The following is a 25,455-nucleotide window of genomic DNA, read 5'->3' as shown; positions in this document are numbered from 1 at the left end:
TTCATCCCTCAGACATTGAAGAATCATTGACTCTTTCTATTCACAATACATAGAGTTTCATTTGTCTTTGGAGAGTACTTTGAAAGGCAATTATATCAAGGAAAGACCTAGGCCTTCCAGAAAGAGTTCTTTCATTTTTGGTCACAAATCCAAGGTGCAGATTTAAAATATTGAATTGTCCAACACACTAAATGAGAAGAAAATCACCTAATAAATCGGTCTTTGAGAGCCTGAAACCCCTCTCATTTTGTCAGAAGATTAGTTAGCTTCAGGCTTTGTAATAGAAATTAAATTTATTGTAAGTCAGTCCAAATTAAACCTACATACCTGATTTCAAAAGGAGAAAAAAACTACATTCATACTCGGCCAAGGACCAGAGCAAGTTTAAAAGCTTAAGTGCTCTGCTGTATTGTGGTCAATTACGCACCTCCATTAGCCTGTGACTGAAGTGCTAACCATCTCTACCAAGATCTCCTACAGCAGCTGGATTCAGACCTTACAGCTCTCCAGTGATTCCCTTCAGTCAAGAACTGTAGCATCTTCACATCCCAGTGTACTCTTACAGGGACTAAGAGGGCAGGCAACAGCACTGTAATTTTTCTCATCGAGCAAGCTGGAAATTCCAAGTGCAATCTAGCACTACAAAGTGGCAGTGGGTAGTGAGCTGGAAAATGATCCCTGGAGTATGAAATCAGTTACTGGGGTAAGACAACTTATTATTTCACCGGGATATAATTAAACAGAATTGGTTTCTTCAGGTCAGTCAGCGATAAGAATTGAAGTCTTTATGTAAAGTTAACTTTTTATGTAAGCCAAATTAATTCACTCTGATGTCTCCTATTTGTCAATAAGGTTCACTTACACACAAACAAGAGCTTTGGCAGTTTTTCATTTTTAGGCTAGACTAAAATCTTTCTTTCTTTTCATTTCACAGAGTTCCAAGTAAATATTTTATTTTCTTGACTCACTTTTCAGGTAAAGACAAGTTGTGGAAAGTAATACTTTACATTGTTGAAGACTTGGAGTATCTCCAGAGAAAGCTAGTGCCTGAATTATTCTTAGAAAGCAATATTTTGTGGATATTTCCTTTTATTTATTTATTAACAGCCAAATAAAATCATTTATATAGTTAAACTGAGATTAATTTGCAACCTCTCCCAACTGGATGGAGTACTTCGTTATATAACCTGTCATCAGGATTATATGAATGTTCTTTCCCAAGACCACAGGATTTGAAATTAAGTGCTCTTTGCCCACAGATTGCTTCCTTGATTTCATCAGCTTCCTTACGCACAAACTTCAGCAGTCATCTAGAAATTCATGTGAATCACGCACTGAAGGATGGCAGCTGGTGAGAGGTTTGCCTGGGTTTAAAGGCCCTTGCGGTGGCCTAGAAAGAAGCTTGGGTCCTCCTTTACTTCTTTGTACCAATGAAGAGGTCCTTTTCCCCTTTTTAAAATGTTCTGACATTTTTGAAAAAAGCTTTCTACTTGTTCAGGGCTGGTAGCTGCCACAGGTCTCTATTGCTTTCCACAGACTAGGGGCTGGTCCCTTCCTATCACCGCTACAGAAACCAACGACATGCAGCTGAGGCTCAGTAAGCCTCTTGCTCCTCAGCTTGGAGACACAGTTTCTTTCCTCATCACACAAGAATGGAATCTAGTAATTTAGATGTGTCTACTGAAATTATTTAATATGCTACAGAATTTGCTTACATCTGCTGTGGTACAAAGGTAAAAGAAGCAACTAGTCTACAGTTAATTTTACTTACTGAATACTGATGAAGTCCTTGAGCCATTCACTGATTCCCACTAGTCTGCAGGAATTGACACTGTAGGATGCGTTTATCAAAGCCATCTTCTTTTTGTAGATTTGACCAACATCAAAATCCTTGGAACACCAAACATATCAGGTGGTGTGAGTTACAGGAAGTAGCGTTTACACACATCATGACAAAACCAACTGCTTTCACCACAGCTGTGCCCACAGTCCCTACTGGGATCCTTGGCCTGTGTGCAAAGTATTATCTAAACCCATCAAGCCCTGCCTGGCTCCAAACAAACCCTTGTAAAACACACAGCCTACAGAACCAGGAACTCACGCTTCATGGCTGGGGCACATCACTTGCGTTGGTGCACAGCTAACACACCAAGCTGCTCTGTCTTTTCCTGCAGTGAACGTCAAAGATGTCAAGTCACATGTGTGGACTAACCAAGTTAACAATTTAAGACTGTGTGTAGCAAAGGCAACACAGATTTCTGAAACACAGAGCTGGGTGTCACCGTCTTCTGACAGAGGTCTGCTGTTTCTGTGCAAGGCACAGGTTCCCAGCTCATCAAACCTCATCAAACCAGAACGCCAGGAAAGCTGTACAGCTGGGCACATCCACTAACACGTAGATGAGTCTCGTGGGCTGCCTGGCAGCACGTTTCTCTGACACAAAAGGTTTGTCTGATGTGCCATACTAGCAACCTTTTCAAGTACAGAGGACTAGGCAGAGTGTTATACTTTCTCACAGTACACTTGTTAATTACAATACAGATATACTGCAGCTCACTTTCCTCATGACCAGTACGATATGATGGTGGCTTGCAAACTGAAATCTTGACTGGGTCATAGTCATGACTTCAAGGGCATTTTTTTATAGTCATAATGTATATACAAACAATACCTAAGTAACAGTTAGGCTGCGCTTAAAAAAAACCCAACCAAACAACAACAGAACACAGCCTAACAAGCTGTTTCATTATTTGCTCATCTTTCTGGCAGTATTTAAATTCCCCTAAGTAAAGGAAGTATTTTATAATTTAGAACTAAGTAGTGAAACTAAGTAGTTTATTTAACCTGATTGTAACTTAAAGAGATTGCTAGATAAAAAGGCAAATACTGTCTCAGGTTTGACTAAAGACCTATCAAAGACAAGAAGTATTATATTTTCTTTTCCTTCCCATGCAACAGACTTTTGATCAAGACATTGCTATGTATGTACAGTAGACACATACATCACCTTTATAGATCCTACGCAGAACGGTCACTAACCTTAAAATGAATGCAGCTTGGTTTACTATAGAAAGTACATCCCTTACGTTCACGACCAGACACTATTTGCTTGTGAAAAACTCCAGTTTGGAATTTCTCCCTTTTTTTGTCAAAAAGTTCTTCTTTCACTACACTTGTAGCCAGCTGCTTTGGAACCATTTCTTCTTTGGATATCTAATAAGGAACATCGATAAAAAACACCATGACTGTAAGTGTGATCACAGAATCTGTAGCTCCAAGTAGAAAAGTCTGCAGAATGGAATCTTTTAGGATCTGGCCAGCCTTTATCTGTTTCTCTCCAGATCAAATTCAGCCTCCCAGCTTTCATATGAAGAATTTTACTCTCAGCTGTCTGTTCTGTAGCTTATCATCCAACACTATGACATAGTGTTTTTAAAGGCAGCATTAGATCTTGTGCACTTAAAGGATTTTTTTCTCCCTCAACTTCTTAAACAAATACTCATTCAGAAAAAATCAGCTAACTTCACTGCAACATGGCAGCTAAGCTGGTGAAGGTTCTGGAGCATAAGTCCTATGAGAAGCAGCTGAGAGAACTGGGGTTGCTTAGCCTGGAGAAGAGGAGACGCAGGGGGGGCGTTATTGCTCTCTACAACTACCTGGGGGTCAGTCTCTTCCCCCAGATAACAAGTGACAGGACAATAGGAAACAGCCTCAAGTTGCACCAGGGGAGGGTTAGATCGGATATTAGCAATTTTTTTTTCAATTGAAAGGGTGGTAAAGCACTGGCACAGGCTGCCCAGGGAGGTGGCGGAATCACCATCCCTGGAGTTGTTAAAACAAAATGCGTAGATGTGGTGCTCAGGGACATGGTTAAGCGGTGGGCTTGGCAGTGCTGGGGTAATGGTTAGACTTGATGATCTCAAAGATCTTTCCCAACCTAAATGATTCTGTGGTTATAATTTCAGTTATGGTCCAGCACTTCTTCCATGAAAGTATGTACTGACATTATTTCTTTTTGATTGATTACAAAGTCTGCTCTTAAATGTCTTCTACATCTCAGAAAAAGCAGTACATGCAAGTATACCTTTGAATCACATTTAGGATTTTAACTTCACAGTTCCACTGTATAAGAGTATTTTATATTATTTTATATTATACTCCACTTTATAAGAGTATTAAGTATATTATTTACTTCTGTTTAGAGTATAGAATACTACTACTTTGCTAGAAGGTATGCTTTTCTTTGCCTGTTATTATTTCTAGTACGAGATATCACAACATTTACCTTGTGCAAGTCACATTCCTGATCCCAAAGTCCTGGGAACTCAGGTTCTAGTAGGGTTTTGTCCCTCTCTTTCTCATCGTCATCACTTTCACAGAGCACGTCATGGGGTATTTCTTCAGAATTCTCTCCTACAGAAGCAGTTCTCTCACCCGCTGAGGAACAAGCTAGCGGAGAGTGCCATGACTTCTGTGAAAGACCGTAAGTTTTGAAGATACAGTTAAAAATTACTAAAGGACAGTTACTTCAACAGTTAACAGTTTATGAGCTCTTTTAACACAAAAATGACGGGTGTATAGAGCTCAGAGGCCAAGGATGACAACTTAGGTCAATCCTTTCTTAAAACACCGAATACAAACCAAATCTTACGTTAAAAGCATCTGTACGCTGTTAACTGTATACTGTAGGAGGCTAGAAACCAGTCCCCAGGCATGAGAACACTGCAGTTTTTGAATGTTTTGCATATCACGTGATAACAAAGGGCTTTGTTGTTTCGTTGTAGTATGACTATTTCTACCAACACCTCCCTCCCCACCTCTTTTCTTTTAAATACCTAAAGATTGCATGAGGCCACTAGTTTCATTAGGGAATTAAATTCCATCATTTCACCTCCATTCACCTTCATTTTCCAAGCCAGTACTCCCTGGAATACTGCGAAGATAAAAACCAACGAACTATCCAGACCGCTTATGTCTAGAGAGAACCCTGGTCTCCTTTGTAATACAGTTGAAACATTTCTCGTGTGCTCACAAACTCATCTGAATCCTTACTCAGGGATGAAGGTAATTAAATAGGAAGTGATGGTACTCTGCATGGCTTTTGATGCCTCTTGCGATTCATGTGTCTGAAAATTCACGTCTTCTTACAAACCTCCCCACACCAAGCAAGACAGTGTCTTTATTCATATAAGCATCAACAAGCAAGACAAGGGAGACTAACGGTCATTAAGAGATCTAGGGGAGAAATGACCACCCACTTGTTCTGTACTTGTTCTGTTTGGTTGTAGGCTCTGCTATTCAGAGACAAAAGAATTCACTGACCTGCACCTCTGACAAAAAGTACACCTAAAGACAGGTAATTCTTAGGCCTTTGTTTACCTGTGATACTGCTCCAGCTGAGTGTTTGCAGGTCGTCTCGATATATCGCCACGTTTGCGTTCTCCACAGTGAAGAATCCTCAAGTTTACCACCACCCTTAATTGCCTTAGTACAGGACTGACTTCTTTTCTGCTTGCAAATAGAAGCTTCTTCTTGCAAAATTCGAGAAACAATCTCAATTTTTCTTGACTTTTGCCGTTTTCTAAAAGCTCTGTAATGTTGTAAGAAATATTAAACCCACTATGGTTGCTATTAATAATATTCGCTGCAGTCCAGTTTCTTTTGAGCCTTTAAGCTAAAGAGCAAGTCTTTAAATTGGGTGCATTGGTAATTTGTGCGAAGACAACAGGTGATTTAGAGGCTATTTATACATTTTTGCAGACTAAATATACTCAATTACAGTGTTTTAGAAGTTGAGGAGTTGACAAAGCATACCAGTCACCGCTACTGAAAAACAAAGGGTTTAAATACTTTTCCTAACCTTGTCAGCTATTTAAAGAAAACTGCCTATCTGAAATCCAGTGGATTTAATAAAGGAAGGAAGAATTTTTTAAGATAGGACATAAATACTGAACTTGTAAGATATGAATTCAAAGCTATGTACAACTACAAATTCCATGACACACTGCGTAGCATGACAAAAGTGACAGTAGATAATTTAATCTCAGTTTTAATACCAGCAGTTTAGTACACAATTTTCTGCAACAAATATTACCCACACTAATGATCAGTTTTAATATAGACCTTCACCTCTTCAAGTAATCCATATAAATAATTACTGATTCTAAACAGGAGCAAAGAAAATATCACCTCTCATTTAAATACAGGCTACTGGCTACTGAAGCACTTTAATGCCTGAATGTAGCCTCATAATGTCCCATTGCAGCAGATAAATGGCATCCTATTTGTAATGTATTTTTGCAAAATCGCAGTACAAGGAAGTTAAATCACGGATACAAAGACATAGGAGCAGTATACTGACTCCCAGTGCTAACTGCCTTAAGTAAAAAGCCATCCACTCTTCCTATCAGTTCTTGGCTTTACAAATCTTTTTGTAGGTGATATACAAATTAATGGCATAATGGTTTTAATGACTAAAGAATTATTTTCTTTTGCAGATAATTCAGAAATATATGTTCAGGCTGAAATCTACTCGGAGAAAACTGAGAACATCCCGTCACAGGAGAGGAGAATGGCAGAGCCCTGGGAGAAATAACTAAGCAGTTCTTCAGCAGATTAGGAGGATAGTAGCTGAAATTAGAAGAGAACTGCTATGAGGAACACGACACAGCTAACGTTAAGACTAGCAAACTGTGATCTCCCTTGGCCTGCAAAGGGAAACAGTGAAAGGCAGAAAGCAAGGTGAAAAGGATTAAACTTAAGAGTTGGGTATTTCCAGCAGATCTCTACAAACTCATACGATTATTTTATTAATATGCTTTTTAGAACATATTTAGGGATAGCAGAGGTGGTGTTACGCAGCTGTCAAAACTGAAGCTTTATTTAATCAAAACTTAGGACTTACTGGACCTTTATTAAACCTCTAACATTTGCTACAGTTTACTGCCCTTGTAGCAAAGCCAGCATGCAGAAATGCGTATCTCGGCCATCCTCTGTTTGGTATCTTAGCTCAAATTCATCTTCATGAGTGGTTAAAAACAATAATTATGCTTTTTACCGGAGCAGATGACGTACAGGCACATTCCTATCAACTTTGTTACACAGGCAGACGAGTACTTTCAATCAGAAAAAGCATGAAGACTACCTTGCTTCTACTGCAGTGCAATCTTCCAGAGACTGTCTCTAAAAGCCTCTGAAAGCTATTCAGTTTCTGTAGGGACAGCGTTCAGGAAATGCAGAAGTACAGTTACTTCGGGCATCCAGTTTAGATTCACTGAATTCCCCTCCTGAAGCAGTTTATCTTCTTTGCACTACTGACAGAACATGGGCTCCTAACTTTGGTTCTCTGAATAACACACCTAAGCTAGAAGTTCAAGTCGCTTAGAACAGACTATACAAATATCACACATCCAGAGTATAAGCATGAGTTCACTCCCTTGAGACAGTATCGTAAATCTTATGTTTTCAGAATCTGATTAAGAGCTCAAATATATTCCTGCATGAGCGTCAGTAAGCAGCTGAGAGTTTGAGATAGATAGGAATACTTACTGTTTCTCTTTTTCATGCTGTAGCTGTCGTTTATGGAGGAAAATTTCCTTGGCAACATTGCCTCCTTCTGCTAGGACAGCTTCCCTCATTTCCATCTCCTGCTTCTTTGCCTCAAAGGCCATTGCTTTGTTCCAAGCCTGGAGAGTTTGGAGTTTTTCCTATGAAGCCACACAAACCAGTTTAGTATTTGATTCATATATTAAAGAATATAAACCAGAATCTAGTGTTGGTCTCCTTATCTAAGTATGAATTCATGGTAGATTTCCCTGAAGTAGAACTTCCTGTCTTTAATACACATGGTGCTCATGGTGTGCTGAGATGCAGAAAGCTCTGCCTAGGTCAGGGCTACTTCTTTACGCTCCTAGCCTGCCTCTGAAATGCTACTCCATGAAGCAATGCGGAAAGATACAGTTCTAAACAAACCAGTATTAAATGAATGTAATTCCTTCAGATTTTACAGAACGTAAGTAGAAAAGCAAAGTAGCACAGCTCAGAAATTCTTAGTTTACATTATTTAAATTCTTAAGTAACTGGTTTTCTTCTGTATGAAGCATAGTTGCACTGGGATTCAAATAACTAGAAATGCTTCTCGCTGGGTTTCAGAGAAGTTGTAGTTTGCATTATTTTGAAGAGTCACCCTACCAGAACAGCTAGATTGTTGACAGAATCAGCTCTCTAAGTAGAAGTGTCAAAATCTGCACATACAAATCTAGCACCATTACTCCTATAGTTAAATTCTCCCCAGTTTCAAGGGATTTGGTCAGTGATCTGACAGCATCACACAATTCTGCAACAAAAACTCAAATTACTTGCATTAAAACCTAGCAGTCTAACAAGCCAGTTCCTTCACTCCCCATGCAAGCCACAGCAGCAGTACCCTGTTGGAAGTTAGGCTGTTTTTCAGGGAAAGCACAGCTTGTATCCTTCTCTCCATATGCTCCTGAGTTTTCACTTCTTCCTTTGCATTTTTTTCATGAATTCTGTAAGCAAAGTAAAATCTTTCAGGCTCATATCCTGGAAAGCTTTTAGTATTAGAATGTTTAACCTGACAAGTAGTAATTGTCGATGTCACCAAACATTCTTCCTGTAAGCCTCTGTGTTTACTATGATACTGGGTGTGGGTACAGCGGAACAGTTGGAAGACTCTTCTATATACGGTACCGCTCAAGTCGCAAGTGCCAACAGGCTTTCAACTAGTTTGCTCAACAACTTTTTTTTTTTTTTTTTTTTAAATTTTGAATATGAAGAATGTGTTCCACATTATGACATATGTCTAGTTGCTAAAATAAAGTAAGAATTCAGGTGTTGCTCATATAACCATTATCTAAACAATTACATAGCGAACTTTATATGAGCCAACCACTTGTATCCACGTTAAAAATAAACCCTAGGAACTCCAAAAGCTAGAAATATGTGGGCATGAATCAAGCCTGAGAGTATTCCAGGTAAACTAGAAAAAAACCTAGTAAGATCAATATATTTGATACATTACCCAGGGAAAAAAAAATGGTTTGTTTCTATTTGGTTGTTTGTTTTCAATTATTAAGTCTCACATGCCATCTAATGAAAAATAAACCATCACAGAAACAGTACAATTATTTACATCACCTTTTTCAATGAAGTGCTAGCATACAAGTAAAAGTAAGTAAAAAAGCTTCACAGTTTCTTTAGTAGCAAAATAATTCAACAGCGCAGTAATTATATAAACATAAACCCATGAGGAGAACATTCAATTTACCATTGTCCTGGGTTCAGCTGGGGTAGAGTTAATTTTCTTCTTAGTAGCTGGTGCAGCGCTGCCTTTTGGATGTGGTATGAGAACAATGCTGGTAGCACACTGATGTTTTTAGCTGTTGCAGGGTAATGCTTATACTAAGTCAAGGACTTTTCAGTTTCATGGGCCCTGCCAGCGAGAGGGCTGGAGGGGCACAGGACAGGACATGGGGAGGGGACACAGCCAGGACAGGTGACCCGAACTAGCCAAAGGGCTATTCCATATCATATGGCGTCATGCTGAATATATAAACTGGGGGAAGAAGGAGGACGGGAGGGACATCAGGCATTATGGCATTCGTCTTCCTGAGTAACTGGTACACGTGATGGAGCCCTGCTCTCCTGGGGATGGCTGAACACCCACCTGCCCATGGGAAGTGGGGAATGAATTCCTTCTTTTGCTTTGCTTGTGTGTGCAGCTTTTGCTTTACCTATTAAATTGTTCCTATCTCAACCCTCGAGCTTTATGTTCCTTTCTTATTCTCCCCCCGTCCCTCTGGGCGAGGGGGAGTGAGTGAGCAGCTGCGTAGTGCTTGGCTGCCGGCTGAGGTTAAACCACAACAACCATCAACCAGAAAAGAACAGGAGCACAAAGAAATGGCCTATCAACCAATTTCACCAGGCTGCAAGAAAGCTTTTTTACCACATTTCAGAGGGAATATACAACAGCAGAGAGCAGGTTTGAAACCTGGAATTTAGTTATACTACTTCAGAAACAGTTCAGTTAATGACACAAATATATATGAAATGTTTCAAATCGTTATTAATGCCTGCAAGCAGTCAGACCCCTCTGCATCTCATCAAAAAGGCTGTCCCTTCAGCTACAGGGACCCTGAAGACTACACTAGTGCACTAAGTGGATCGTCAGCTTTCCAAGTCCTTTTGTGCCATGCAAAATTTGATTGCTTCACTGCCACTAAGTGAATGCTTCATGGCAGAAGATTTCCAAGTGGAACGGAAGACACACCTAGCAGAGAAATGACTATATTTCAAAGACTGAAGGATAAACTATTGCACACCAGAGAATGTATACAATAACAGAAAAGGAATAAACAATAACCTTGCTATGCTTTCTCTGAGGAAACGGACTGCTTTTTCATGGTTCCTTTTGGCATCTTCAAGTATTTTTTTATGCCTTTCTTGATATTTTTTCTGGGCTTCCTCTTCTTTTCTACAAAAACACAAGCAAACCAACAATTGCAGCAGGACTAAGGAAACCTTAATTCCAACACAATGACATCTAAGGGTGGGGGTGGGGAGATTATTAATATGTGCTGAAACAAGGAGACTAATCTCCGCCAACTTCCCCCCCTCCCCCTCCCCTCCTGTTTTCACAAAACCAAGTGGTTTCATATGTAGACAAATTTTTTTAGACATTTTAGACAAATTTCTAAACTAGTGTTCGCTTTCTCTCCAAGAAATCTCGATGAACCTCACCATAGGTTCAGAAGGTGCTGGTGGCCAACAACAATGCAGACACATGCAGTTAGTCTGATCCAGCAGCTTCATTTCCTTAGACAAAAAGCATTCACAGTTTTTGTGTTTAGCAAGTTTATTTTCATAGATCAGAAATCTTTGCCTGCAGAACTGCAAGACTGTGGGCAATTTTTACTTTAATTATGTTTCCTCATGCTTCTGAAGCAACATGCAGCTAAGAAACACAATATCACTATTTTTGGATATTATTTAAATTAGCTTATCTTCTCAACACCTGAAATAGTGAGCTGGCTAAAAGTAATTTGGAGAAAGGAAGCAGAGGCTTATAGATGCTTACTTTGCTCTAGCCCGCCGATTTTCTTCTGCTTGCAGTGCTGCTATTTCTTCCTTCCAAATCCGGACCTTTGCTCGTTCTTGGTATTGCATCTCTAGCTCCTCCTCATCTTTTTTAAGTTGTTCATGGAGGATTTCATATTTTCCCTGCTCAGTTTCTATCTGCCACATCTCAAGCCTTTAAAACAAAGCATGAGCTGCTTTCACTGAAATACTGACATTCTTTCACTTACTTGAGACTATCGAGTAGCTAAGGCTCTACATAAAATAAATAAAATAAAAAATAAAATCGAAAATATATCCATGTTTTAATTTATTTCTTTAAATTATATTGTAAATCATACCTTGTTACTGACACAGGTATTGTACCTTTCAGACTAAGGCTCATATCTAACAGCATATCTCATTTTAAAGACATCAAAAATATCAGTAAGCAAAAAAGTAAAAACAAATTAAGGCTCAAGGCTCTCTTTCTCAAATTTACATTCACCCAGAAAAAATAAGACAACAAGAAAAATTAGAAAAATAGCTTTTTCTTCAAGAGTAAATAACTTCAGGGACAGGCCATAGCTTTTATTCTTCTATGCTTTGTTGAAGGAATTTAGATATGATAGGTTTACGTATGAACCGATTAATAGTTATTGCTAATCACACAATAAATGAGTCAAGCCTTTATAAGCTATTATACAACACTGCAGCAGAACACTCTGTATCCTGGTTAACCAAGTGGTTAACCACATCCATAAGCTCATGCTTGTGTTCTTCCTTTGATGCAGTGGCATTAGTAGTTGTACCTCTGGTGCTAAAATATAAACACACGCTCCCATTGCCTTCCACAGAACAGTTTTATTCTGTCTTATATAAGTAATTTAGTATGTGTGAACAATCAATTACAAACAGCAATACTAGCCTAGCATAAAAATACCACAATGTCTCCATTCTCAATTTAAATCTTTTTCTTTATGCCCTAAAAAAAAAACACTAAGAAGCATATATTAGAAGCATTTATGCTCATTCAGAGATCAATGTCACAGACAGATTTACTTTCATCCAGCTTATTTCCCATTTAAAATAAGACCTGTTTAGGTCCACAATTTATGGACAACTCAACTAAAACTAAAACTTCATTTATGTGTGCAAAACTAACTCAAGGACTGAGCCACAAGCAAGCAGTTTCCTAAGCAATGAACTGTTCAGGCTAAAAGTTGCTCTTGAGATCCTCTGCTTTGCAGTCAACCTCACATGACCTCAAACGATGTAGTTCAGTATTTACAAGCAACTTCCATAGAGATTAACTTTTGAATCCATTAAACAGTATATGAAGAACACAATAAAGATTGATTCCCATCAGACTGTTTCTCATTCCCTCACTTACATGTTTTCTTGTAGTGTCACAGCAACTTTCAACTCAAAATCCTCCTCTTCCTCCAGTTCAGTGCACAATTGATTGCGCAGTGCCTGAAGGCGGGACAAGGCTTCACTGTTAACATTAAAAAGAAACAATCAGGAAGAAACTGGAACTAATAAAGGTTAAAAAATATAATCTGACCCCCACCTCCAAGATCAGCAGTGATAAAAAGTAGGTTTGAGGCTGAGATTTATGTTTTAGAACTCCACTAGTTTATGCACTCTCTTATTTAGCCTTCTCAGTATCCATTCTTCATTCAAAGGCATAGCTTTCTTTAAACTACTACACACTGAAATACTCCTCTAAGTTTCAACCAAAGCCATTGACCAGTAAAGTTTAATGAGACTGTTCATTTCTCAAGCTGATAAAAGTAGTATTACTGATAAAAATTAGTTTAAGCGAACCTAGACTGATTTTGCTTTTAAAATGGCATTACAATATTCCATATACTTCGTCTACAATGGCAGCATTGCCAGACAGTTATTTTCCTTGGTCTTCTCTACCCAGGAAGACTAACAGAAAGTATGCAGAATCAACCACGAACTGACTATACTCAACATAGACTCCCTTCCCCAAAATGAAAATTGGAAATGGATCTTCTACCTGAACCTACTACTCTTACTTCAGAATTTTTGTATTGGGCATCAGTAATGTTAATGTCAGCTAGTATTTTCATTACTGCTAAAATACAATACCTCTGAGCTTCATAAACCAGACATTTATCAAGTTTCTTATTCTATTATTAACTTGTTAACTATAATAGATTGCAAGAATTGATAAGCATAAAAACTTCCACAGAGCTTTTCTGTCTTTGTTGGGTTTTGTTACTAAAACTGTCTGAGATCCTGAACAGGGAGTACTAGCACCCATCACAGGGGTCTCATTAGCATTCAACTCATCATTTCTGTTTAAGCAGATATTCCATTTTGGCAGTTAACCTACCTTTATCATTGCACCATTCATCAACACACTAACTTGAAGATTAACACAGGTCATAAAATGCAGCTGCAAAGTTTGTTCACAATACACTGGTTCCTGGTACACAACCCACCCACTTCTTTCTATTTAAACCAAATGTGAAGAGTACAGTAAATTGCCTCCCACTTTATAGCAGAAGCGTTACAGAACAGCTCCTGGATGCAGAACTACTCCCGAAAGGCATTCATGCATTTCACAACATAAAATAAACAAAAAAAGAAATGGCATATATATACATACATATATATATATATATATATATGAAAAAATCCTGATTGTAACAGTTAACAGAAGCAAACTCATGACCTCTAAAACTGCCATAGCACATTGGGTTGGTTCATCATACTGAACAGAAGTGATTGAGACCCTGATAAACATAATTGACAGTAATGGGCTAGGCTGATAAAATAACCTGTTGCTGTTATATTTTAAAATATCTTTCCTATCCATTCTTAAGTTTCCACCTCTTTCTGCACTGATTTACCTAACAGAATATTACCCCTAGACCAGAAAGCATAGAGGTCAATGATTCCCAAGCCAATCCACCATTAGTCTATTTCAAAAGGAGGAATTATTGTTGAAAATACATTCAGCCGGAAAGTGACTGCAGTATTAGCCACATGCCTTCAGCGACAGGGGAGTGAAAGCATTGCTCTGCTCAACAGCTGAAAGTGCAGCAGCCTTGTACCAGAACAGCCTTCCAAGCTAATGCGGTTACAGCTTAACCTGAGCATGACAACGGGTTTCATCACTGGTCTGTTCATGTCTTTAACATATGTGCTTAAGAATTCTATCAACTGTTCAACAATATGGAGAGATGAAACCAAGAAAGTTTATCTCATTAATTACATACAGATAAACACAGTGGATGCCTGTAATCTTTGGCATCCAGAAACTCTCTACCTACACATTGCCAGCCTCCTCCTCTCTCTCTATTTCAAAGTCTAAATAATCCAGCTGCTCTGCTAGCACCTTGATCCGCCGTTGACAGGTACTCAGATCATCTCTGCAAGAAACAAACAGATTATTTATATTTTGCAAGTTCTTCACTCTTTCTGAAGAAATTTTTCCTTTTGTGGGCAAGAGTCACAGCTAGGATTCCTTCAGCTCTCCCAGTTCCCCACCACCATCTCACTTTTTCTTTTAAGATCTTACTATGAGGTTCTTCAGAAGCCCTGGTTAATTTCAAACATTTTCTCCAAAGATCCAGGAAAATGTGACAAGTGTATTCTGACATCATCCATAGTTCAGGCATCAAAAATGACAACAGCATAAACAGCATCTTTGTACATTAGCTTTCTTCAGAAACAGTTGCTGCTAAGGGACAACTTTGTGACCTTAACACATCAAAACACTCATAGAAGGTGCTTCTCTTGAGTTATGTGAGCAACTCCACTGATTCTAATGTACCATATCCATCACAGTTAAGAAAATGTTTCCAATTAATTTTCCATTTGATCTTTCCAACTGACTATTGAACTATCATGATTGTGCAGACATCATTGAAAGGAATTAGCATCTAGTTCTCCCAGACGAAACATCTCTTCTTTAACATTCATTATTGCATTTAATTTTTTCAAGTATGTAATTAATTCTTATTCTTGATCCTTAATTCTTTACAAGAGTTTGGGGATATAATGAAAATATTCTATTAAAAAAGTGTTGCCATCACATAACTTTCAAAAAAAGAATTCTATAAACTCTAGTATTTGTTACAGATACAGTATCCCAGTATTTGATGATGACTTAGGCCATCGGATCATGTTCGCTTAAATACTAAACCTGGCTTTTTGGGCCACAAGTTCCTTTTCTTTGACCATGTCACTGAGCTCTTTTAGGTTCCTCTGTAAGGTTAATACACAAGCTTTATCTGTATACTTCATAGCCTGAGTTTTATTAATGTAGTCCACATAGTGTTCCAAGCTTTTCCTTTGAATTTAAACACGATTAACAATGAAACCATAATGAGAAATTACGTGAAGTTTGTACATCATCCACTTCTGCATTTGTGGGTTGTTTCAGTTTTGTTCTTAGTCTAGCAGAACTGTTACAGATATGACCAGTATAAATAAGGAAACAAACTAACATAATCTGTACAGAAGTTTACACACACATGCATTTAAGCCAAGATTTTTAGACATGCATATCTGATGTTGAACATTTACACCAACATTTAATGCATGAATTATGGGTCTTTGTTCTGAAATGCCTGTGGGTGATTATACCTCGGGTTTGCACATTCAAATTTTCCTGAACAACGGTCTAAAACTTTAAAGGGAACATTCCATACTAGTTTAAAACATATTATATACAGCAGACCGGTTTGTTGATGCGCTAATCTCTCTTATCATTTTGGTCTGCTTAAACACATAGCAAGAAAAGGTCTGAAGGTCTGGGGGGTTTTGTTTGTTTTTCTAAATCATTTTGGTGTATTTTGAGTTTATCTGTTGATAATGGTAACACTGCCAGCATGTATTGGTGGTAGGTATATGTGCAATGCAACCTCCCACATACATATGTTAACAGATGTTATTTGAGCTTTTCATCGTGCCTTATAACCCTGCACCAAGTCATTCCAGGGCAGAGATTAACAGCCTCCTCAAAGTAAGCCAAACCATGCATTGATCTTTGACGAGAGCAATAGCTACTTAAGGCCACATTCAGACCACTAAATTCCTTTCCAGGCATGACCTCTGTTACATGTAAACTTATTTCTTCAGGAGTAAGTCCACTGTACCACCTACTTGTAAAATCAATGAGTACAAATCTACCATCATACCAATATCTGGTCTATCACCATACCACTTTACACAGTGGTATGAAACCCTGTACACGTGAAAAAACTTACAATCCAACACTGGTATTCTTTGGCAGACAAACTTCTCTTTTTCCAACTGCTCCTGATGTTCTAGAAGTACAGAGGGATAGAAACACAACACTACATATTATTACAAAGAGTTGACTGAGTTTTAGAAGAAGTGTAAATTGGTTTGAGAAGAGCCAAATCACCCACATTAACGTGGTGCAATCATTGTGTTATATGTGCACACCTACAATGGCTTCAGATTAAAAAGTGTTCAGTCTGTCTTTATCTTACCCAGCTCATTGTTTTAACAGTAGCAACCGATTAATTTTTTGTAGAAGTCTATATTGCCTATGACTAATTTGACAAAAGAATGCATAGTTGAATTAACCAAACCTTCTCTTGAAAATGTTTAAAGGAAATTACTATAAAGAAAATTACTGTTAGGACTGGTAAGAAGTGATTTACATGCTAGAATCAGGTTTGTCTCCAGCTCGTTCAGCAGTGTCCTCATTTCCCATTTTGACACCACAAGCCAACTCTTCTTCAAGCTGGTATTCTAATAGATATTAAAACAACAGTTTAATAAAGAGATTTTAAACTCTAAAACTCAAAGCTCTAGGTATACTTCCTATCAAGTCAAAACATGGACAATCAGAGACAACATTTTATAGCATTACTTCAGTGTATATTAAAAAAAAAAATTGTATAACAAGACACGCGGGACTACTATGGTACACCTGCAAACCGAAACAGGAAGATACCCTCTGCCTTCACTATGGAAGTGTCACCAACAATCCAATGCAGGTGGAAAAAAACCCAAACAAAAACAGGGAGAGGGGCAGGGGGGAGGCTAATTATTGACAGGTTTTGGCCAACAGCCTAGTATGTTTATCTGACATTACCTTATCCTACTATACTGTGAAGATCAAAAATTTTTATAAGAATTCTTGTAATCAAGAAAATTACAATGAGAAAAGAGCAACCCAAGAACTCTTTTTAACGTAAAGATCAATATTCAGCACTACACCACGATAATCTGTAGATTGTGGTAGATATGTTGCCTCACATACTAGACTGAAACATACTTCTGGACACAAGTAGAGAAACTGGCTGCCAACTAAGAGGTATCTGGTGGTATCTGTGAGACATCCAGTTTAGATGTCTCAGGGTATCCAACATCTCCACAAAGTTGAATCTAGAAGACCTATGCCATTCTGGAGCCAGATGACAGTCTAGAGCACTTCAAGTAGCACTAGATGCTGATGTATGAGCAAATCAATCAAGTCCTTACAGTCAAGTATTAGATTTTTACCATCAATAAATCTGAACCAAAATGCCTTACAGAGGTAAAAAGTAGAGAATTTACTGCTACAGAAAAGATGAGTTTGATTTGGGTTAGTTACAGCTGTGTAGCATAATGCTAGAGAATACCTACTGGAATCATTGCATTTACTTGGAATGTCATTCAACCCTAGAACCGTACTGTTCCCATCTACTATGTTAGAAGACACATTAATGTTAGTTTTTTGTGAGTTATCCAAACAATACATAATTTTCACCCTCCCAGTGTTCTTCCACATCAGAGAACTGACCAGCTTCCTCTTCGTTTTCTTCCAGAAATGGTGGAAGATATTTTTGCTCTTCTTCCTTACTATAATTGATCTCATAATCTTCCATACTGATAGTTCTTTCAAAATGACCAGGCTAAGAAAGAGAAGAGCATAGGATTTACATATATATATATATATATATAATCTCCAAGAACTTGCAATAGTGGTGACTATATCTTGAGATTAATTAATAGCATTCAGTAAATACTTAATGCTTGTGAAATAACTGGATACAATCACACACCTTTGTACTAGTCAAACACTTTTAAGTATCAACTTTAATAAATGTCTTCTAGAAAAGAAAGGCCACTACCATTATTTTTTTTAATAGCAATCAGTTCAATAATTAAACAAACCTTGTGAATGTATTTTATCTACTTAGGCAATCACTTTACTCAGGATGATTAGGGAACAACTCCAACAAACACTACTTGCTTTTGTGTCCTATGCAGTTACCGAATGTTAAGTAAACAGTTCTCATCTCAAATGCTGACACCATTAATTAGAATTCAGTAAATTCTATATGTCATCTGGAATGAGTTATCACCACATGCCTGAGCATCTCAACAAGATCTTACTCATACAGAGAGTTGTACACATGATGAGTATTAGTGAAGGTGGTGGCTCAGCTTTGGGTGCATTTATCAATCCTTCTCAGGAACTCAGAAACATAAACTAGAAGAGAGTTATCTATTTTCTCCAGGTAAGGAACAGAGAAAATACTTCATGTAAGTATGGTGCAGACCAACCAAATCATAAGAACCGCCTTAAAACCAAGCCAGAATTTCCACACTGGGCTGTGACTGACTTAGGGATGTTGGCGGCACTGGGAAGTCACACAAACACAAGACGAGCCCACAGCCACCCCAAAGCCTTCTGCAGCTCCAGCCGCCCCAAAGGTTTCCACAGCTCCAGCTGCCCCAAAGCTTCCCGCAGCTCCAGCCGCCCGCAGCACCGCCCCGGGGACACCAGGCCGAGCCCTACCGGCGGCAGAGGGCCCGAGGGCCTTCCACCGGGCCGCCACCCCGCAGCGCCTCACCGCCTGCAGGCCGCGGCCCGCGCCAGCCGCCAGGAGCCCGCCCAGGGCCCGCGGCTGCGCCTCTACCCCGCCCCCGCCCCGGCGGCCCTCCGCGCCCCGCCGCCCCAGGGCAGCCCGGAGAGCCCCGCGCTGCCCGCCGCTGGGCCGAGACGTCCTCCCGGGGGCCCACAGCTGGCGCGGCGGCGGGCAGGGCCGAGCAGGCCGCCCCGGGCCCCGCGCCTCACCGCCGCCTCAGCGCGGCTGCGGCCGTTGGCTCCGCTGCCACGGCAACGCGGCAAACCACACCCAGCCGACCGTGCGGGGCTCCCCGCCCGCGCAGTGGTGCGCGCCGAGCGCCGCCGTGCTGGCAGTGCCGCGGGCGGGCCGAGGGGCGGCGCGGGGGGGGCCGCGGGCCTGCCCCGGCCAGCGGGTGGCACAGCTGAGCGCCGGGGCGGCGCGTTGTGGCTGTTCCCCGCCTCGACGGTTCTTTTATTTTTAGTAGCGGAGGTTAAAAGATGAACTGCTCTGCAACGCGACGGCTTTCCGGCTGTGATTGGCAAGGGCTGTCACATCTTGGGGAGCTTTTGGCACGTGCACTAAGATACATGTGAGGACGAGTGGCATGGCCGTGTGCCCCTCACTGCCCCGTGACGCCCATGTGGCTGCAGGGCCGTGGCACCTCTCCAGCCACGCTTGGGCGTTGAGCTCGGCTGGCTTCAGGTACCTGAAATCCCAGAAATTTCCAACTTTCAGCTTACTATTTACTCTACACACACGTCTACACTTTCAGCAAGTTGGTGGCATTATGATGGAAAAAAAATCTTTTTAGTCAATTGACGTGACGTTCCGCCATGCAGAAGTCCTGTAGATTTGAAGGTCGGAATAGGCACATTTTAGAATACTGAAGATTTCCCAGTTTCAATCCAGCATAAAGCTGTCTTAAATGGCTTTTCAGAAATAAGCCTGTGCTATTCTGACAATAGGATTTCACCATTAGTTACTAATTAAAGGTTATTACAGAAAAAATCCTGTGTACTGATCACACCGCCCATCTGTAACGTCACGTTCTGAATGCTTCCTCCAGCTTCAGCAGAAACCACAGGTCTTGAGGTTCCTGGTAAATAATGGTCATTACAAGCATGCCCAGAATCACTAGATGAACAAGTGTTTAGATGGTATTTCAGTAATTGACACAGTAAAGCTAATGTGTCTGTATTCAGAGGATGTGTCTCCGTTGGAATACTCTGCTCTTCAGCGGTATCTTCTGAACCTGCGTGTTTGCTACCATGTGATCAGTTGCCAGGTTTTAGCTCTGAACTGGTAATTAACTGGGTTTCCTTTCTATTCTGTTCCAGGTATTGCCTTGACAAAGTTAAGGAACAGTGCAGTTCCATTCACAGAAAAGCAGATCCTTGTCCCCTTATTCTTGGCGCGGGGCCTAAATGACATGCTAGAGAAATTCAGCTATGCAAAGATTCAAAGTGATTCAGTTATTAAAATATTGGGGCATCGTTCTTTAAGCGGAGCTCCATACCAAAATACACACTGATCTATACATAGAGACAGAAAGCATTCTCGGATTTATTGAATTGAAAATGTTCCCCAATTGTTAGCAGTATTTCTGTAATTTTTTACAGTTGCTATGAGAAGCAAGGTCTGGTTTTTTGATACCATGCATGTAAGCACACGCTGCTAATCTAAATATTTATTTCCACTGGCACCCACAGTATAGAGCATATATTATTCACAGCAGCCCATTAATTGTCCTACACTTATGCTATACGTCCTCATTCTTTAGAAATATATGGACATTCTGAGCTCTATAGATGGTAGAATCTTGATTTTATGGCATCTATTCATATTACATAAAACAAATTACATACAGACATTTGCAGGATTAAAGCTACAAGATGTAGGCTAAAAATATGCAGTGATTAACTGTATAGCTCTCTCTGCAGATCTAGAATAGATATAACTGTTGTTAACTCTGAACCTGCCAGTTCTCACACTCCTTTAGTCAGGACACAAAAGATCCAAGGACATTTTTTTCCCCTCAAGAAAACACTTGTAAGAACACCTGGTAATGTCACTGATTTTCAGTTTCTTGTGATATTTTTATCCAGGATATTTATTTAGTCCCAGTTTACAACTGTGTGGATGATTTTCATAACAACAACAAAAAAAACCAAACGTAGTTTTAGCAATAAATAAATATGAGTTTAACCTCTAAGGTTCCTAAAACCCTAACCAACACCTGAGTCAAAAAAGAATAGCTGATTTGTGTCTTTGCTGTAAACCAGAATGGATTATTACCACTGCTGCAGCCAGAGACATAGCATTCAGACATGATTAGGAATTGAATTGTCATTCTGTAGAAAATGTTGACATAATATTCACTCTGAACTGGACAAAGTTCAAATTGCTAATCCAACTTAATACAGAAATGCCAGCTGTTTTGTTACTGAGGTTTTACAATAGCCCCCTTCCCATCAGCACCAGTCAGCTCAGAGTGCTCACTACCAGTTACGCCTGACTGTGTGATTTCCTGGCCACTGGTCATGATTTTGCATCGGGTGATTAATTTGACACGAGGGAAAGGCAATCTAGATTTTTATCTCCCATATAGATGCAAGAAGAGAGAAGATACCTGCAGTTCCTCTGAAGATGCTAAGTTACAGCTCCCCAGGCAAGTTCTTACCTCCCGATCCACAACTTAGCCCTGCCAAATTAAAGTAAGTGAATCTATTCCAGCTTTAAGCTTCAGGAGATGCACAAAAAGGCACTGGGTGATGCTACTTTTCTAGACTTCGTAGGCCCTGACCACCAGTGATACACCTCAGAGAAACTGGGTAATGTAGTAAGCATGTATAAACTAATACCCTGCTGTTTTCTTAAGGTGAAGTTAAATTTAGAGGCATTTCAATGGAGTTACCTTAGTACCACCCCATGATAGACTGGAAACTTGGTAGAACTGGATGGTTTGGTTTGTTATATGGCTACACGCCGTGCTTCTGCCGGCAGTTGGTATTTCTTTTCTGAACGTTTCCAAGGTGACAGTAGCTCATATACGGAGCTTTCTAGCTTTTAGGCAGGAAGACATGCCAATAATGGAATCTTAGTTTTTGCAGCATGGTTCATAGCAGATTACATAAAACAACTTTTCTGACCCTATTCTATGATACAGATAACTTTAACAACAGCAAACAACTGTAAACAATGGCACAATGTTGATAAGCCTCTTACCAGTGAGTCACCCTTACAGATGTAGTAAGAAAGAGCGAGAGGGGAGTTTGCTACCAGAGCAGTCCATCAAGGAAGGACCCAGGGTGACATCAGCTGTGAGTGCACCATTGAGAGCAACACGTCTGGAGTAAGGCAATCATCTCCAGTCCTGGAACTAGCCCTGGCTCAGTGACAAAGTGGGGAATTTCATCCCAAATCTGTTGCGCGGAGAAAAGAAAAAGAGGGCAAAGTGTCTGGCCACACTGCACTTCTTGATTTAAAAAAAAATAAAATCTATGCAGACTAAGGGAGGAACTGCATGTTCTTCAGAACGTTTGGAAACAGGTAAAAACTGGATTTCTCAGCCAGTGCTTTAGGTGAGAAGACAAGTTGTGGTTAGACTGATCTTTACTAAATACAGACACATTTGTGTTGGGGCCACGGGACATGCATACAGTGCAAGCACAGTACAGCCTCTGAAATGAGCTAAATATTCCCACCATGAGATTGCTACTGAAATTCTGAAACCTCATTTATAAAAATAGGCATATGTGTGTAATTTATATATCTAGAGACATTTGGCGACGTTGCCACAACAGTCTTTCACTAGCTTTTAAGTCGAATCATGGGACAGTGAAACTAATTATCTATGTGGTACATTTTTTGCCTCTAAAAATTTTATGTGACAATATGACATCTTTACTTTTCTGGCAGTAAAACCATCTATCCTGTTTAGAAAATTATCCATTAAGAATATCAGGTAAAGCAGTGCAACTGTAAAATGAATTTTAATAATGTCCTTTTGAAATGCTCTCAGAATCCTGAGGTAAGAAAGGACTATGAACACTTGTTCTTTGACCCAAATCACTGAGCATATTTCTCTGCAATCCCATTGAGTCATGCCCTCCAATAAAATTTCTTACCACAAGTTAAATACATTATTTTACCATAGCAGTTACAAAAGTATGAGTGACTATGATCAGGAAAAAATCATGCTGGTTACATTTTCCAGAAGAAAAATACTTGACAGGTTTTGAAATGTGGGTTTCTGGCTTTAAGTATAGCAAAATACTACTTCAAAGTTGTGACCTTTGCTACTAGTTGAGAAAGGGTAAATGCTTCAAATATTACTAATTGTTAATATAGTAATAATAACTAATGGTTTAATAAATAGTAAAGTTTATAAACGATATCTACTTGTGAAGTTGTCCAGATGTGGGCAGAGCCCATCAACTTTCGACAGACTCACATAGTCAGCTAATACAGAAATACCGACCTGGGTATCACCGTGGTCATCATTACACCACCTTGCCAGATCTGCTCTCGGTTTACGTGTACAAGAGCAGAGATGGAATTTTGTTCTGAACTGTGTAACTCTGACCTGACAACCTGGCCATGTTGGAGCACGGTTTGATCCCATGCGGTCTCTGATGATCCAGCTGGGCTCCATATGCGAGGTCAGCCTATAGGATGGGTATTTCCATAAGAGCTAGTGCCTGCAGCCACATGCATTGAGGAGACGTAGTAATTTAGTAGAGTGACAAAAAGGCTTAAGAAACATTTAATATCATGGGCCATATTTTTAAGTATATTTGACAGTTCCAAGCCAGTAGCTAAAGGAAAGCTTTAATTATTTTCAAGAGGATTAGATGGGAAAGATTTGGGGAGCTTATTTAAATTGTTTTGTTTTGATGTTTTAATAGCAATTTTAATTGTTTTTTAATCTATCTCTTGAGAAATTTTAATCTGTCATTGACTGTAAAGAGTTTGGGATATTCTGCTAGAATTGTAGGAAATTAAATACATTGTTGATCATTATAATTTTATCCCTTTTCTTCCCTTTGGCTAATAGGAATTATTAATTTTGCGTGGGGGTGTACATATATATGTGTGTGTATATATATAGAATCACAGAATCATTTAGGGTGGAAAAGACATTTAAGATCATTGAGTCCAACTGTTAATCTAGCATGTAAAAGCCCATTTTGCTTAACTATGTATTTGTATGCAAAGTCAACTAAAACCAAGGCTGAAAGACCTAGTGTTTATCCTTCTTCTATATAATACAGAGGTTATAATTAGGGCCCATATACATCGAATGTAACGTATTTATCTGAGAGAACTTACATATTTTCAGATTGTGTGGGAATGCATCTTAGAACATCTCCTTTTCTGAAGTACAGACACAAAGTGGTAGCTAAATCAGTCCTGTGAAAATAACCTGAGATTTTGTTAAACCCAGGCACTATTGTGGTGGTGATGGAAAACTCCCTGTATATGTTTCTTCCATTCATGACAACAGTATTAATCCACATCTCTAGTATAAAACCTTGATCATTCGAGATGATTTCAGCAATTCGATAAATATCCCTATGCAATGCCCAGTGAAATGAATGTGACGGTTATTTTTTTTCCAGGGATAATCAGAACGCTGGTAATATACACCTTGATTACCAGATTTTTTCAGAGAAAAGTATTAAAATCCTGAAGCTAAACCTATTCCCATCATGACTGCATTGAAGAATTTGTGGGCTTTTGGCTGTAGAGCTCCTGAAAAAGGAGTATAGTGGTTGAAGGAGAAGTAAGAAAGAGAACTAGCTTAATGAATTTAGAGAAAATATGTAGGTGATACTTTTCCTGTTCTTTTTTGCAGTATCAGAACCATTGACAGCAAAGAACTTTTTCATGGGATCAAAGTAAGTGCTGAAAGTTTAGTCGTAGAAATACAATTCTTTTAGGGGATTGCCATTGTATTTTCATTTGTTTTAATGGCCAAACGTGTAGCAACATCTACCTCTTCAGAGCATATGTTGCCCTGATGTACATCTACCAACACACAAATACACACACTCAGACACTTCCATATGTTATGTGTTATAAACATATATATGCGTTATACACATATAAAATACACATATACACACACTCATTCTAAATGTACAAATTGCCTCGGCTGATTTTTGCTATTTTTACAGGTGTCTGCTGACGACACGGAAAACTGTTCTTTTTTACTAGTAAATTAGATAACGGCTGTCTAGCCAGAGAAAAACAATACTAAGGGATTCTCAGAATAGGTACATAGCTCATTGGAACACCATCTCTGAGAATAGGAAAAACGTGAAAAAATGTCACCTGAGAATATCCTGGAAGGTGTAAAACTGTTCTATTATACAGAGAGACAAAATCATTCTGTTCTGTATGTCATCCTGTAAATGCCATTAAAAACCTTTTGGCTTCCCTCCTCCAAAAAAACCCCGAACAGTTTTCATGTAACAAACCAACTTCTTGAGTTTAAATTTAGGTCTTTTCCTTCTCAGCATGC

At 39.3% G+C, this 25,455-nt stretch overlaps 1 protein-coding gene across 1 annotated transcript in view; it reads right to left on the bottom strand.

Moving 5' to 3' along the window:
* The window catches only part of CFAP74 (cilia and flagella associated protein 74), a 92,292-nt gene that overhangs the window by 31,349 nt on the left and 35,488 nt on the right, over nt 1-25,455 (bottom strand). The window contains exons 4-16 of the mRNA XM_056331177.1: nt 17,876-17,987; nt 16,749-16,839; nt 16,326-16,385; nt 14,385-14,483; nt 12,467-12,571; nt 11,096-11,269; nt 10,382-10,492; nt 8,426-8,528; nt 7,549-7,706; nt 5,380-5,590; nt 4,286-4,471; nt 3,040-3,213; nt 1,772-1,890 (exon numbers count right to left, since the gene is read on the bottom strand). Of these exons, the coding sequence (XP_056187152.1) occupies nt 1,772-1,890; nt 3,040-3,213; nt 4,286-4,471; nt 5,380-5,590; nt 7,549-7,706; nt 8,426-8,528; nt 10,382-10,492; nt 11,096-11,269; nt 12,467-12,571; nt 14,385-14,483; nt 16,326-16,385; nt 16,749-16,839; nt 17,876-17,960 (1,676 nt within the window). The 5' untranslated portion in view covers nt 17,961-17,987. The remainder of the gene's footprint in view (nt 1-1,771; nt 1,891-3,039; nt 3,214-4,285; nt 4,472-5,379; nt 5,591-7,548; nt 7,707-8,425; nt 8,529-10,381; nt 10,493-11,095; nt 11,270-12,466; nt 12,572-14,384; nt 14,484-16,325; nt 16,386-16,748; nt 16,840-17,875; nt 17,988-25,455) is intronic.

The sequence above is a fragment of the Falco biarmicus genome, chromosome 3 (genome assembly GCF_023638135.1).
Source record: "Falco biarmicus isolate bFalBia1 chromosome 3, bFalBia1.pri, whole genome shotgun sequence".
Classification (NCBI taxonomy): Eukaryota; Metazoa; Chordata; class Aves; order Falconiformes; family Falconidae; genus Falco; species Falco biarmicus.
The sequence above is the reverse complement of the archived record's forward strand: the minus strand, read 5'-3'. Positions and strand labels throughout refer to the sequence as shown.